The sequence below is a fragment of the Falco peregrinus genome, chromosome 1 (genome assembly GCF_023634155.1).
Source record: "Falco peregrinus isolate bFalPer1 chromosome 1, bFalPer1.pri, whole genome shotgun sequence".
In the NCBI taxonomy this organism is placed as follows: Eukaryota; Metazoa; Chordata; class Aves; order Falconiformes; family Falconidae; genus Falco; species Falco peregrinus.
In genome coordinates, this window is record NC_073721.1 from 22,827,827 (window position 1) to 22,842,269 (window position 14,443).

A 14,443-nucleotide genomic window follows, 5' to 3' on the forward strand; every position below is an offset into this window, starting at 1 on the left:
AGCATCCCTTAGCTGTATTTCTAAAGGATGTGTTTGGGGGTGTTACGGTAGCTGGGCCGGTTGACAATGTGCTTCCCAAGCCACAGAAGCAGGGAAGATGAACAATTAAAGAAGAAAAGGCAGATGTCTAAATTTTGTAACCACAGGGAATAGGCTTAGTGTGGTTATTTTAGAGAAAAACTTGTTAGTGCCGAGTATCTCAGTGCTGAGAAGTTCCCAGCAGCAGAGCAGCTGACAAGGGAAAGTGAAAGCTGTAGAGGGTAGATGCAGAAGAGAAGAACAATAAACCATTTACATTCGAATTATTTTGGGTAATCACAGAGGCATAAGAAAGATTCAGGCAGCAGGTACCAGGGTGGGGGTCTCCAGCCCAACTCCACGCCTGGCAGGGCCAACACTGCAGCTACAGCAGGCTGATCGGGGCTGCGTCCAGGCGAATCGAAGCATCCCTGGCAATGGGGATCCTTCACCAAGCGGGGCCCCATCCAAGAGATGCCCCACTTGCACAGGAAAGCCTGTTTCTTAGGGCCAGACCTGCTGCCCCATCAGTCTCAGCCCATCGCCATGCTCAGGGCTGCTGTGTCCCAGGCAGGGCTGGGTGCTCGTTCTTGCTGAACATCCTGAGTCGATGGCTAAGAGAAGAGCCTCCTTGTTTTATGGCAGAAGCACCAGCTTTCCTGAAGCTGCTTCTGAGTAACATGTACAACGCACATACGAAACCATGGAGGTGGCAATCACATGGTGACATTACCAAGGAGTGTAACCAAATCCTGGGCTGTTGCACTTTCTGCTCAGCCACCTGGCCTTGGGTGGTCACAGAAGGGGACAACACCAAAAGTAGCATCCAACAGAGCATTTTGGGCAGGAGAAAACCATTCCAGTTTAATGGGAAATTTACTGGTGTCTGACCCCAAATACCTCTAGCTTGCCTTGAAATACTGCAGCCATTATATATTTACTTTCCCATGGCATATATATCCTAAGAGGTAAGAAGACACTGTCCCCTTGTTCTTATACCCTTGGTCAGCCTTTGCTCTCCAAGAGCTCATAACCTAACATAGCTGCTCTTTCAAGTCTGCATTTTCCAACTAATACCCATTTCCAACTAATATTCAAATGTTTTCTGCAGGTGCGGTAGAGAGAGTAAAGAAAATTAGAGACTACGCCTTTGTGCACTTTAATAAAAGAGAATATGCAGTGGAAGCTATGAAAGCCTTGAATGGGAAGGTAAAGCTGCTATAAATGCTAGTTTGTGGGGCTTATGAGCAGTAAATCGTTACACAGATGAAACAAGGCTGCCTAGTTTATTAGCTACAAAAACATCCTGAAGGTGTTAGCCCTATTTCTTTTTGCAGGCTACTTTTATACTCCTGGATTCATTTTTCAGCACCTCTGATGTACACAAACTGTTCATTTTGGCTTCTTGCTCCTTGCAGTTGTGCTAAATGTTTGCCCAGCTCAGACTGTATTTCACCGCCCAGAAAAGGAAAAAAAAAAAAAAAAAAGGCAGAGCAAAGCTGAAACAAGGACTAAGAAATGAGGGGTTACAAATTCCCTTGGCTCACACTCATATCCTTGTTCCATGTCTGCCAACAAAAACACTCGCAGGGCAGCGTGTGAATGGCAAACTGGGACAAACAAGGTCAACCCAAAACATCTGCTTCAAATTTAGATGTGGATTTGCAAGGAGGTTGCTGTGTTTAGTATTTCTTGCACTGCATGTAATTCACGGCACTGTAATGCAAGAGCTGTTCCCAAAGAGGTGTTAACCTCGCTCCTATTTTTAGCGCTACTGGTATTCTCCATAGGAGTACATATAACCTCACTGATTTACATGCTACTTTGCAGGGAAGCAAAACCTTAGGAAGGCTTCACAAATGTACTGATTTGGTTAAGGAGCCTCTCCTGGCTGTGGTCAGGGCTGGGTGCTCTCAATGCATTAAGCCTTCACACAGCCAGTGCTTTCTTTCACCCATGGGAGGGAAATTTCGGGGGTTTTGGGTAGTTTTCTCCATGTTCCTACCCTGTTAGCAAACCATGGGGGTAAAACACCTCCCTAGGCAGGATAATCTCCATGTATTTTGAAGACTTACACTTATGGTTCTCCCGTGCTCTCTCCCCACCACCTTGGTGTGAAGGTGCTGGATGGGTCCCCGATCGAGGTGACATTAGCCAAACCTGTTGACAAAGACAGCTACGTCAGATACACCCGGGGCACAGGCGGCAGAGGTACCATGCTGCAAGGAGAATACACCTACGCCTTTGGACACGTGTATGACCCTGCCACTGCCTATCTGGGTGCCCCGGTATTCTATGCACCCCAGGCTTACACAGCTATCCCCAACCTCCACTTCCCTGCCACCAAGGGGCTCAGCAACAGGAGCATCATCCGGCCTCCATCCATCCGAGGTAACTCCCATCACACCAATGCTCTGCTCTAGCAAAATACCTCCTCTGAGGCTTGGGGGGCTGCTCCCTAGGCTTGTGTTGATGGTGTTGACTTTGTCCTGTGAGCTGGACCCCTTTCAAAGAGGGATGGAGAACACAAGGTTTAGGCTCTGTCCTTCACAAAGGTGTAGCAATCTTACAGCAGACTAAGCAGGGCATGAAAAAAATGATCATTTTCCTGGAGCAAGCCTGGAAAAGTTTCCAAATTGCCCTCGCTCCAGTGTAAATAAACCATGAATCCTCCTGGCTTTCCCCCCTTCAGAGCAAGTCCCTCAACCAGCCACCAGCACAGCTGTCTGCTGTGTTTCCTCTTTGCTTTGAAGGTCACAGAGAAAGTTTTGCCAGTCCTGGTGTTTTCTGACCCAAAGCCACAGTTTCCCAAGGAGGTCACGTTGCTGATGCAGGGTAGGGAACCAGTGCTGAAATCAAGAAAGCCATTAATTGTGTGCTATGGGAGAGAGACTCTTTTTTTGGGGGGCAAAAATTAACCTAATAATAAGCAGTCTACGAGAACAGAGGGTATTTCTGAAAGCTGCTGGGGCTCTGCCTTTGATCTCAGGTGACTACACTGGGGACCAAATCAAATCCCCATGCTCAGGTTCCCCCAAATTAAATATCATTGCAGGTGTCATTTGGTAAGTGCAGAGGTAAGCTTGGGGGCTAGCAAAAAAAAAAATCTGCCCATTTGATCTTCCCTCCAAAGAAGATGCCTGTGCCAGTCAGCTTGTGTCCCCAAGCCTATGGGCAGGTCCCACAGCAGACTAGGATCCCACGTAGCACCCCAGCAGGGCTGGCAAGGACTGTGCCAGTTTTTCCTCCTTCCCAAGGAAGATGACAAGGAAGTAGGAATTTCCCTTGCTGCCCCCCATGTTTTTGCCCACATGGGTGAAGCCAGATTCTGTGAAGGTTGCATTGGGAAAGGTGCAGGTGTGATAACCCACCAGCCCTCTCCTGCCTTAAAGTCCCCCCAGACTCCCAAATAGGGCTCCCTGAGGAAAAATGGAAGTGTAATGGGGGAAAACAAAAAAGGATTTTGATTCACACAAGCAAGGGATTGTATAAACTGAATTCTTAATATAAGTGAAATTACACTGGTGGGTAGCAAGTGGCATCAGTTGTCCCTTGTCTGCCTTTCGACTACAAATCTGGGTAGAACAATGTCATGAAATCAAAACCGACTAGACAAGATGGAAACTGTCAGAAAGAAGCAGGGAGCTGCCCAAACCCCCTCACCTGTCCAAGCATATGAGCCCAAACCCAGAGGGTGTCAATGCTGAGCCTGGGTTATCCCAGCAGCAGGCTAGGGGGGAGCTCCTGCCCATCTTCTTCCCAAACTTGGTGAGTGGGGCTAACTTTTCCATTTCAGCAAGAATCAGGGTAATTTTTCCGGCGATTTGATTCAGTTTAATGCCTTCTTACATTCCTAGAAATTTACATGAATGTACCTGTAGGGGCTGCGGGAGTTAGAGGACTGGGAGGTCGCGGCTACCTGGCGTACACGGGCCTGGGGCGTGGATTCCAGCCCAAAGGAGAAAAGAGGGGAGAGGATAAACTCTACGACCTCTTGCCAGGAATGGAGCTCACACCGATGAACCACATCACACTAAAGCCCCAGGGGATCAAACTCGCTCCTCAGGTAGGTGTGCAAAAAAGAGAGTAAATATCCTGGCCAGAGGCTGTCGCTGCCCAAAATGTTTTTGATAAAACAGTTCCCTGCTTGAATCTGCACTGGGGACTGATGACTAAATCTGTTCTTGCATCTCAAAAGACATTAGAAAAATCAAACACCACTAGTTGCATCTTGCAATACCCACCTGCCTCCCTGGAGAACAGCATCTGCTCTCCCTCAGAAGAGAATTTTCATAAACACCCATGGGTGTAAAATGAAATCCACCTATGGCTGCCGCTCCATAAGAGCACTGAGAGTAAAGAAATTCTCACCCAAAATAGATTTGATAAACAAGAAGCAAAGTTTGGGGCTTCACCAAAGAATGAATGCACATATATAGAAAAACAATGTATATTTTAAATAATTTATGGGGGAAGAGGTGTTGACTGACTGCCCAACTCAGCCCAGCACAGAAACTCTGATTGCTCAAGGAGGCTTTTGATGTGGTTGTGTGTGAGGGACTGGGATGCAGACAGGTGGATGAGGACTGAGGAGAACAAACCCAGAACAAATTCCCTGAGTTTCTGAGGGTCTGGCTCTTACAGCAACTCCTTTCCCCTTACATCATCCAAAGCAACATGAGAAACTAACTTCACCCTGACTTTTGAAGCACCTTGTTGCCTATTAACACTTCTGTTAATTAACATCTGGTTTGCCAAAGTCTATGAAAACATCCTTTTCTCTCTTAGAAAACTGGAAAGTGGTTTTTTTCCACCCTCCCTGCAAAATTTCACAGTTCTCTCACTCTGTTTTATCAGCATGTAAGATGGCTGAAATAGCCTGAGTGGTGCTGCACTGCCTTAGAACAGGTGAAATTCATTTTTTCCTCTTCCCAGCTATGTCAGCCCCCCACTGCACGTATTTCATATGGTGCAGTAATGACATGGGGCACTTGCAACATCAGGGGTTTGGGGCACATTTTCCAAGCAGCTGAGCTCTCTAATGCCCCCACTGCTACTATTTCACAACAGCAGGTCTTAAACAGCTGCAACTTGCTTCACAACAGCTTCATTAATAAGACAGCCTCATTAATACCTGTCAACTTGGTCAGCCTCTCCCAATCACTACCCTAAGACTGTTTTAACAGCATCTTTGAATGATGGATTTTGTTCCCACTACCTAGCTGGGATGCTCGGTGTTAATAAGTAGATCTGCCTTATCAAGGATTTAAGTGTCGATGTAACATTATAAAACTGACATCTGTATAAAGGTGTTGGGACAGCAGGGAACAAGTGTTGACACAGTCAAGAAATGCAATAAACTGGTTTATTTACACTACAAAGTGCTAAACTTCAGCTGGAGCTATGATTACAAAATTAAAAGTAGCACTGACATTCAAATTTTAGATTGTAATTTTAAATAACACTAAGTGTAAATTTTAAATAAGGTAGACCACAGAAAGACACAGGTTGGAGGCACCTGGGGTCTCCAGTCTGGCCAGCTGGCAGCATGGCCAATGTCGCAAAGTCCCAAGACCCAGCATCTTCTCAGCTAAGCGTCAGGTCTGGTGGAGCTACCTGAAAAAAATAACTGGTCCAAACACGACTCATGGGAAGGCAGGGGAACCATGCTGTGTTCAAACCCATTCGGGACAGCACATACCCAGCAGGTTAAAAAAAAGAAATACCAAGCCAAAGCAAGAGTGTTTCCAGGCAGCAATTCCCAATTACCATGGAATAAGCTGTGCTAAGGCTGGGAGCAACATGGTTCAGCATTTCTCTTTCAAACTAGAAGCAGAAATCGCCTATTGAACCCTGTATAATTAATTGGATGGAAACACAGCCTTTTTTCTTTTTAATTTTTCTTTTCTTTCTTTTTTAAAAGACTGCTATTTGGACTTTTCATGCACTATAACCCACTAAGCCAGGGAGGTAACAGAGTAGTGGAGATGAATGCAACCCTAGTGTTTTAGCACTGTTAAACAGAGTTTCTGGGGAGAATGCAAAGAAAACCACACCGATAACAGAATAAAACAGCTAATCAGCAAAAGGACAAAGACATTCAATTTAATGATAATTAAGTTCAGGAATTAGACAGATTTTCAAAGTATAAAACATTTAGATGATTCTTATACTGCAAGGTGAATGTAGTATCCTGTCTGCCTTGGGGTTTTTTGTTTTGGTTTGGTTTGGTTTTTTGCTAAGCCTTGGGAAAGCTGCCACAACACCCCTGAAAGCCCTTTGGAGGGAAGGAAGCTGACCAGTGCAGGGGCTGGATCTGGATAAGAAGGCTACTGTGCAGCAATTAACCCAAGTAAAAATCCCTTTTATCCCTTCTAGATCTTAGAAGAAATCTGCCAGAAAAACAACTGGGGACAGCCTGTTTACCAGCTCCACTCTGCAATTGGCCAAGACCAAAGACAGCTCTTCCTCTACAAAATCACTATCCCTGCCCTTGCCAGCCAGAACCCCACCATGTATGTAACTATCTGAGGTTTTCTGGGTTTTTTTCCCTAGCATCTGTCCTTAAAAGACAATTGCATAGGTCTCTATTGCTTTTTTTAATACATATATTAGTGAGAAAAAAATCCACAAACTAAAACAGACTGACAGCGATGTCTGCCATGCTTGGTGCTCTCTCTCTCTGGTGGCGCAAAGATTACAGACAGTCAGAAAAAATCAGGCAAAAGGGTGCTTCTTAGTACAAAACCAAAGCAGATGATAGCTCTTGTGGGAAAAAGAAAACAGCCTAAAGGAACACACTGATAATTCAGCTCCGAGTATGATTCTAAACATTTCTGACCTAAACCATTGTTTGCTGTGTATTTTAAAGAAAACCCCAGACTGCAGTAGGCTTTCTTTTGGACTGAAAATGCACAACATCCTCTGAAAGGATATTGTGTCCAAAACAAGACACAGGGCTAATAAACTCAGCAAAGAAACTGGACTGCTACGGGAGAGTGCTTTTGTTAATGCATCAGCACAGTAAAATAATGTTTCCATTTGATATGTGGGATGATGCCATCTATGAGTGGATCAAAACATCTTGCAGGAACATCCTAGAGAAAAAAAAACCAAACAAGCTAACATTTTGCTGTACTCACAGACATCCCTTCACACCACCCAAGCTCAGTGCCTATATTGATGAAGCCAAAACCTATGCAGCGGAATACACCCTTCAGACGCTGGGGATTCCCACAGAGGGAGCAGAAGTGCCTCCTGCAGCACCAGCTTTTCCAGGTATGGGAAGATCTGTACAGCAAAGAACTATTTTTCTTGCTGTTTCATTGCAGATGTCAGGAATGAACCCTGGCCATTGAGGACAGAACTGGTTGTGCTCCTACACACACCTCTACTTTGACTCATATTACCTATATTTTTGACATCTTTGTTGCCTATATAGTAATTTACCTCCATATCGGAACTACCCAAATTATGGCGCACGTACCATAGAGCAACTCAGGCTGCAGGCACTGCAGTGGGAGGTCTCTGGTCCAACCTTGACCCTGCATATCAGTGCTGCAGATATAGCAGGCTGCTTGGAGCTGTGTCCAGGTGAACTGGGGCAGTGACCAAGGATGGGGATCCCACACTGCTCAGGGCCCCATCCCAGGTACACACCTCCCCTCCACTCTTTCCAGTTTGTGGATGCCTCCCTTCAATGAGGAGCCCCAGACAGGATGCAGGATCCAGAACTGGTGTCTCCAGTGCCACATCTGGGATGAGTCCCCTCCCTAGACCTTCTGGCTGCAGTGTGGCCAGCACCACCCAGGACGGAGTAGACCTTCCTCACTATAAAAGCACACAGCTGATTAATTCACAGTCCATCCATCCTGCCCCAGCACCCCCAGCTCCTTTTGGACTAACACTTTTAATTTCATCTGCCAAAGAAATGATGCAACCATGATTTGATCCCAGCTCTCAAACCCTACTGGAAGGGGTTTTTTTCCAGTTTGGGAATTCATACACAACAGCTCTTGTGACTACCCAAAACAGCTTGGGAAGTCATGGAAAACACAGGCTGGGAGCAGGAATCCAGCTCACAGGCATTACATTTGCTGTGCTTTCCAGCATGACGGTTATTCTAATGTAGTGGGAGCAATGCATGCCAAACTGCACATGAGGAATGCATTAGTCAGTACTACTGAGTTATTTGGAGTCTCTCAAGGATGGGTTTAAAAAAAAAAAAAAAAAAGAAAAGAAAAAAATCTATCCGGCTTCCTGCCACAGGAGTCCACAAAAGCCACAGAAAAATCAATTTGTCTGGGTTTGTGCAGGCTTCCGCAGTATGGAAACCAAATGGGCTCTTTATTGAATCCAGTCTCCACTTACTGGTTAATTATAATCTCTCCTTTTTCTTTCATCCACCCTCATTTATTTGTCTTGGAAACTCAACAAGCTGACACACATCGAAGTTTCTCCTTGCAATACACAATAGTGGCTGAAGCCCAGCCCAGCTCAGTCCATGCCCAGGTAGCAGCTCATTTCTCTTATGGTGGTGGCAGATACACTTTAAATGACAGATTTCTCAACTTCTAGTCAAACTCTTGCACCTCGCTTTGCTGATGCAAAGAAGAAACTTTGAGCGGCCACAATACTCAAATTACAGTGAATTTTGGATGTTTTCCGCTAAGGTAGCACCTTCAATGAGGCAACGTGCTCTCAGTGTTGCCCAATACCTCCGTTCCCCCCACTGACTCCAGCTGTGACTGACCTTGAGTTGATCCATTGCCCAGCTGGCCGGTCAGAGATTTTGGACCCTGGGAGATGTAGTTTGGCCACAGAGCCTGGTCCAGCAGAGGCGATGGGTACCCCAGCTGCTCTTCCCAAATTTGGGCTTTGTCTTAATTCTTGATTCTTTCATAACGAAATATTGCAGTCTGGTCAACAAACTGCTATACCCTGCATTCAGGCAAACCAGACCCAAATGATGTTTCTTTTCCCAGTGATTCATTTTAAATCGGCAAAGCTAACATTTTCCCATGGAAAATTTTGAAGTGTTGAAACCACATTTTCCATTAGAAACTGATGGGAAAAAAATCCAGTTTACTAAATATTTTTTCCCTGATATTGCACAGAGGGAGTTTCCCTCCTCTCTAACATGGCTGTTCTGAATTGCAAGTATTTTGACTGTGAGGGGTATCACAGCCACATTTTCTGAATGAAACCTGCCCAAATTTCACCTGTATTACTTCATTTTCTTGCCCTTCTCATGCCATGCATGGGAGGATGCACACAGAGCACCATTAACATCCTCTAGCTCAGAAACAGCTGAAGTCTAAGGAAAAAATATTCAACAGAAGGGCATTTTTCAAGCAGCATGTTTAACAAATAATGGGTGAGAAAATGCATTACTTTCCCAGCTTTTTTAAATTACCTTGAAGTGGAGAAAAAATATGCCAGAAACGACTATATCATTTAATTAGGTTATTCCCATTAACAAACTCATTGCTCCCTAGGTCATTCCCGTCAACACCAAAATCTTCCCATAAAAAACTGTCAGGCAATGGTGAGTTTTGAACATCTTTTTACAATCTGCATTTTTCCCCTCCTTTCCCCTGCAGGATATACTATTGCTAATGCAGCTGCCACAGTCACAGCCACTCAGCTCAAACAAGCGGTAACTATGGGACAAGATTTAGCGACCTACACAGCCTACGAAGCCTACCCCGCCTTTGCAGTTGCTGCACGCAGTGATGGCTACGGAGCATTTTAATTCTTTCTTTAATTGAGTTCCCTTTAATCAAGCACAGGCAGAAAAAAAAATCCAGTCTAGTAACTCTTATATCCCTCATGATTTTAAACTAATCTGTCACCTAAAGTTAGATTTTAGTCAGAGTTTCATTTTTGTAGTTCTTTAGTTTCATAACAGGATATTAGGAGGGGAAAAGGAGAAATTGAAAAAAAAATTGCTCAAAATCAGATTTTCAGACTAGAAAAATCTCAGCCCAGAAAATGAGTGATTCTGAGGCATGTGTATATACATACATACATATCTGTGTGTGTATACATACATACATATCTGTGTGTATATACATACAGACCATGGTGGGTGTGTGTTTACAAGCAACAACCTGTGCTGAAAACGGTTGGTCCCATGGACACTGTGATGTGGGAGCAGGGAAGGATGGGGTGTCTACAGCAAGCCCCTCTGCGTATCAGGGGTTGCCCATCATTCCCCCCAAAATTTCTCAAGCCAGGCAGAGCATGGGGTAACACAAAAGGCTGCCCTCTGGCCATGCAGAGGCGTCCAGTTTGCCTCTTAATGCCTCCAAGCATCCTGTGCTACCAGCGCCGTGAGGACGTGCTCAGGCACCTCGAGCATCTTTTACATTCATTTTGGCACAGCCATGGAAAACAGACATTTTATCATAAATTTGTCTGCCCCACATAACAAGCTAGTTTTCACACTCTTGAATGCTAGTTTGATTTTTAAAGCAGGTAGCAAGCATTCAGCAGAGTTTTCCCTCTTACTTTGCTGCTTCCCAGCCATACCTACAAGTAACAAACCAGAAAACAATGGTGCATTTTTTCCACCTCCCATCAAAGGACACATTCAGTGAAAGATAGGTGAACTTTTAGGACTATTAAGATTGATAACCAGAAAAGTGCTATTCATTAGGGCCAATTCTCTACTTAATTAGAGCACAAGAACTCACAGCCATGGCCTAGTAATAACAGGCACATCTACAGGAATACAATTATATCCAAGGAATATTTTCAATAGGATGGAAAGAACGCTGCCTGGCTATCAGCATTGCTTTACACGTTAAAGCAAGGCTGCTGGCTGCTGTGATTCTCGCAAAAATTAGTTTAGTGGAAGAGGATTCACATCAACAGTAAAGGCACCTCTTGTTTTGGAGAGCACTGGTGTGGATGTTTGTGTTTGAATACTTTGGGGATGCTGAGAGCGTCCCTTGGTTTACAGCAGGAGGGCATTATCCATTCATTTTTGCCATTGGATTGAGGCAGAAGTAATGACGCTCCAGAGATACAGGAGAAACCCAGTGTTAGATAACTACAGCAGACATGCTAATCCTATATAACATATCTTATACAGTAATGTACACTTAGAAAACTTGAATCTGCTTAGTCTAGGACAAAAAAAAAAAAAACCAACACCTTTTTAGGGGAGAATTTACAACTAGGTCAATGATGCCTATCGATTCCAACAGAATTGGCCCCAGATTTTTCATGTGGTCTAGATGATGTAACATGGCACTGTACAAGCCATTTCAAGTGGAGCTTTTCCCGTGCATCCCCAAAGCTGTACAGAGCATGATGGTCTGTGACAAGGATATTGACTACCAGGAGTTAATTGTTCGCCATCCTCATGCTTTGGCTCACTTGATTTCACTACGAATGGAACAAAAACACATAAGCTACATAGTCTGCGGTCCTATTAGACCCTTTTTATTTATAAAGTAGCTCATTAGGGTGATCCTAAAGGTATTACAAGCTCTCTGTGGTTGCTGTTCAGCACGTTTGGATTTGTAGAAAACAACAAACATGTACACAGAGGGCGAAATAACCAAGAGTGTTATTGGTATTGTGGCTTTATTTTCTCTTATGTCTATGTCTTTTAAGTTGTGTTTGACTGCCAATGAGTAACAAATCCATACATCTCTATCTCTCTCTGAAAGACTACCATTGGCAGAGTTTCTCACTTTTTCGTGTTCAGTAACTTTAGTCTGCTTTTTCAGCTTATTTATATAAGTTCAGAAAGACGTCAAATAAAAGGGCAAGAAGCAGTATTAAAAAGTGTGTGCATGAAGCACTTATTTTTGTACACATAGTACAATATTTGTATAGAGTTTTAACACTATGAAGTGTAGTGAAAAATCACACTATCCATTTACTGGAGAACAATCACGTATGTTAAAACAGAATGAAGTGAAAATGGCATGTCAATCATCCGTTACAAGGAAATTATAACCGGGATTGAATTCTGTGAAGCAAGTCTGTAATTCTAGAGTAATCCAAGGATATTAACTTGACTTTGAAATATCATTAAAACTTTTTAAACCAACATTCATGCCTCAGTCTTTTTATACCGCAAGTGTCATCTGAAAGGGTCATCCTGTACATAGTAAATAAGAGCATACTTTGCTCTGCAGGGATCGATTTAAGGTCAGACAGGCAAGGTCACAAGCTGCTTGGCAATGCTGAGAGTGTTTTCAACATGCACTTTGGAGCCACTTGGCGTGCACACACAGCAGAAAATCAGCAGTGTTATACTTCTGCACTTTTAAGTAAAAAATCAAGGACTTTTTTTTTTTTTTTTTTTTTTCCCCACAACCTCTTTAGCCAATATCTATCTGTCCATGCTACAGACCTATTATAATGGTAATACCTTTGCTCCTTACCCGATCCCAATAGAGATGCCTCAGGAGTGATATTGATAGCAAGGCAGCAACATACAAAAAGAAGGGTTACATGGGGTTATAAATGATCAGGGCTGTGAGGGATTGGTCCCACCTTGGGAAGAGCCTGTTGCCTGGTCACCAATAAGTAAATTGGCTACAGCCCTGCTCATTTTAAGAAGATGAGGGCCTGCTACTTGAAAGACCATCATAGTTAAATGACTGATCAATAGCAATGCCTGCTTCCATACTCAGTACAAGGGTTTCTGGTTTTGCACCTTTCTAGAGAGATCCTGGGCCCAAGCAATGGGAGGAAGATCTAGTACCATACTACTGATAGCACACAGCACGCAACCAAAGGGCTCCCTACCAACCCAGAAGAGATTTTGCCAAAATAGCTTGACATTGTTCTTACAGACTCACAAAGAGGTCAGCTGTATTCTGGGCTTTAGTAAAAACAGCAGCTCTGCCAGCTCTATTATTTTACCTCATTAGCTTTTCCTCATGTCCTGCTTTCATTTTCTTTGAAATCAGGGCAATGGCAGAATTTGCTTTTGTGTTTAATGTTTCCCCTCTCAGAGAACTGAGATTCTCTCTTCACTCAGCAGCAGCTGGCTGATTGATTTTTGTAGTGCAAGAATGATTTTTCAAGAAATCTCAAACCCACAACCCAACTTAAAAAGTTATTTCCCATCTGTAAAGACGTGAGTTCCCAGGGGATAGCAAGACAAAGCCAAAACCCATATCCATCCTCCACAAAAAAGTCTAAGACACGTTTGAGCTGTAAGTGATGAGAAGATCAATGGCCCAGAAAAATCAGCAGATGGCCACACATTTGGCTGCTTGCAGGGAAGAAACCTGCATTTTTATTCTCCCTTCTTCCAGCCAGCCCTTTTCTGGAAGTCTCTATAGCCCAGGGCATCACATTTGAGGTGCAAAGCAAGAATAAAACGTGACTGAGGATTACACAGCTCTGCCTTTGGAGATGGGTGCACCTGACACATCCCACCTGGAAACTCTCCCATGTCACACTGAAACCCCCTCTAGAAGTCCATGGCACAAGCTCTTCAGTGACTTCCAAGGGGAATTGCTTTATCTTTGAGATTGCATGGCTCCCTTTTCCCACTAGTCCAGCTAAATCTCCCACAGACCATCTCATTTCCCCATCACATACCTACCTGGATTTCCCTTTTTTGGGGGGTGGGGGAGGAGAACGAAGGGTGACTTTCCCATCAGGGACCACAAATCACTGTTGTTCACTAGCTGACTGGGGGTCAGCCTCACCCTGGGTGCTGCTCATGATACTCTCATGGGATGCTTCTTTCTTTCAAGGGCTGGAAATTATTGTTTCCCCAAAAAACTTCGGCCTCAGCTGAGGTTGCCGTTCTCAGCTGCCCTTTGTTAAGTGCTGGTACGGGACTTAGTTAGCCCTTACCCACCAACCCCTCTCCTTCAGGGGTGCTTGGGATGGGCCGCTCTCTCCCTGGAGATGCCCTTCCACCCTGAACTCCTCTCCATGCCCAGAGACTTGTCCTGGTCTGGCTCCAGCTGCTGCAGGGGATGGGAACTGTGCATGTACAGATTTGGCGCTGGTTAAGGGAAACACTGGAAGAGTGATGTTCCTTGGTCCCCAGACCAACCTCATGCATATGCAGCCCCAGTTGTGAAGACGTTAAAAGGCAGATAGCTGCTGGTGGACCTGTAGATAAGTTGCACATAAATAACCTCTGTGGGATGCATGTAAACAGCACCAGATAACCACAATCAGACAGATCCTAAAAGCCTTCATCAAAGCCCAGAGGCAGCAGAGGGATTTTTCCCTTTCCCCACAGCACCTTAGGTCAGATCTTAATTTAGCATCTCTTCTGCAGCTTCAAAAAGTAAATTTGGGAGGGATAAGATGTTGTGCAGGAGGAAAGCTGCAGCAAAGTCGAGTTTTGCAAAGGAGCTCTGCAAGGCAGCTCAGCCTGTGGACACAAGCAAATTTCTCAAGTTCATACTAGTCTGTGTCCCACATAAAAAAA

The 14,443-nt window shown here is 44.4% G+C and overlaps 1 protein-coding gene across 3 annotated transcripts in view; it reads left to right on the forward strand.

The window, feature by feature from the left end:
* The window catches only part of A1CF (APOBEC1 complementation factor), a 30,665-nt gene extending 18,580 nt beyond the window's left edge, over positions 1 to 12,085 (forward strand). For 2 of the 3 annotated variants that reach the window (XM_005235113.3, XM_027783411.2), the window contains 6 exons: positions 1,130 to 1,227; positions 2,139 to 2,409; positions 3,876 to 4,084; positions 6,397 to 6,533; positions 7,163 to 7,296; positions 9,621 to 12,085. In XM_005235113.3, coding sequence (XP_005235170.1) covers positions 1,130 to 1,227; positions 2,139 to 2,409; positions 3,876 to 4,084; positions 6,397 to 6,533; positions 7,163 to 7,296; positions 9,621 to 9,772 — 1,001 coding nt within the window. In that variant the 3' untranslated portion in view covers positions 9,773 to 12,085. The remainder of the gene's footprint in view (positions 1 to 1,129; positions 1,228 to 2,138; positions 2,410 to 3,875; positions 4,085 to 6,396; positions 6,534 to 7,162; positions 7,297 to 9,620) is intronic. The other variant, XM_005235114.3, reaches the window with a different exon arrangement.
* Positions 12,086 to 14,443: the final 2,358 nt, after the last annotated feature.